General features: G+C 37.2%; 1 protein-coding gene across 1 annotated transcript in view; it reads left to right on the top strand.

Moving 5' to 3' along the window:
- Nucleotides 1–172: 172 nt before the first annotated feature.
- The window catches only part of HELRODRAFT_165787 (hypothetical protein), a gene marked incomplete at both ends in the record, with an annotated part of 5615 nt that continues 4374 nt past the window's right edge, over nucleotides 173–1413 (top strand). Inside the window, 3 exons of the mRNA XM_009032287.1 lie at nucleotides 173–293; nucleotides 503–577; nucleotides 1096–1130. Of these exons, the coding sequence (XP_009030535.1) occupies nucleotides 173–293; nucleotides 503–577; nucleotides 1096–1130 (231 nt within the window). The remainder of the gene's footprint in view (nucleotides 294–502; nucleotides 578–1095; nucleotides 1131–1413) is intronic.

The raw sequence follows: 1413 nt of genomic DNA, 5'->3' as shown, positions 1-1413 counted from the left end.
AGGTAAGCTAGGGCTTAATTGTAATGAATAGGTAAGTTGAGGGTACGATAGCCGATTGACTCTGGATTTCAAAGTCTCTTGTCAGAGGTAAGCCTTGGTGGCCAGTGGTGAACCGGCAATGGTTTACTATCCGGACGGCAATGGTTTACTATCTGCACGGTAATGATTTACCATGCGGCACGGCCATAGTCTACTACCCGCACGGCTTCCGGACGGCAAATGGTTTACTATCCGCACGGCAATAGTCTACTATCCGCACGGCAATGGTTTACTATCCGGTGCCCTGGCTGTCGGTGAGCCTCTGTGCAAGGAGGGAGAATGAAGGAGGACTTTCGACTATCGTACCATTAACAATTTAATATAGATTAGCTAAGGTAATTGAATAGGTAGATAGGATTATTTTTATTAAGCAATTTGAGATGCAGGCACCGCTAAGCTTTCTGATGAGAATTTTCTCTTTCTCCATCAACACGGGCTGTGTTTCAACAACAATCTCGATGAGGACTGGCACCAGTTTTGGAGGACAACGTAGGAACCGAACCGCATTCAACATTCTGCCTTTATCGAATGGACGACGGTAAGTTTTTTTTACATTTTAATCACTTTATTATTTTAAAATATTATTTATTTGCCATTGTTTCCATTTTATAATTTTTTGCTCCTAAGATTCTAACATTCATTTACTACTACGCTAATAAAAAAAATTTATCTACAGGATGATGTGAGGTGGGCAGTGGTGGGAGTCAGCACGTTTCAGATGGTTGTCTCATGATGATTTACGTATGATGATGGTGGTGTAGGAAGAATCAGCGCGTTGGCTGTTCGACTGACAATCAGAAGTTCGGATGAAATCATGTGTGCCGACCAGATGATGGTGGTCGGCGCAATGAAGTACTGTAACGACGATTTTTGAACTAAGGTTTAGTAGTTTCGTCTTTTAATTTTTCTCATTGATTGATTTATTGATTGATTGATTCATTCATTCATTCGTTCATTCATTCATTTTATCACTCAATCTTTCAAATCATTTTTCCATTAATTTATTTTTTTAATCATTGAATCATTAATTAATTCATTGACTCTTGACTCACTCAGGCATTCAACATTCTGCCTTTGTCGAATGGACGAAAGTAAATTTTGTTTACATTTTACTCTCTTTATTATTTTAAAATATTATTTATTTGCCATTATTTTCATTTTATAATTTTTTTCTTTTAAGATTCTAACATTCATTCATTACTAGGCTAATAAAAAAATTTGTCTACAGAATGATGAGAGGTGGGTTGTGGTGGGCGTCAGCACGTTTCAGATGGTGGTCTCATGATGATCGTTCCGATGACAATTCGAAGATGACAATAAGAAGTTTATTTGTGTGCCATTATTTTCATTTTATAATTTTTTCTTCTAAGATTC

This window comes from Helobdella robusta (genome assembly GCF_000326865.2).
Source record: "Helobdella robusta unplaced genomic scaffold HELROscaffold_8, whole genome shotgun sequence".
Classification (NCBI taxonomy): domain Eukaryota; kingdom Metazoa; phylum Annelida; class Clitellata; order Rhynchobdellida; family Glossiphoniidae; genus Helobdella; species Helobdella robusta.
Note: the sequence above shows the minus strand (reverse complement) of the source record. Positions and strands in the feature narration are given on the sequence as shown.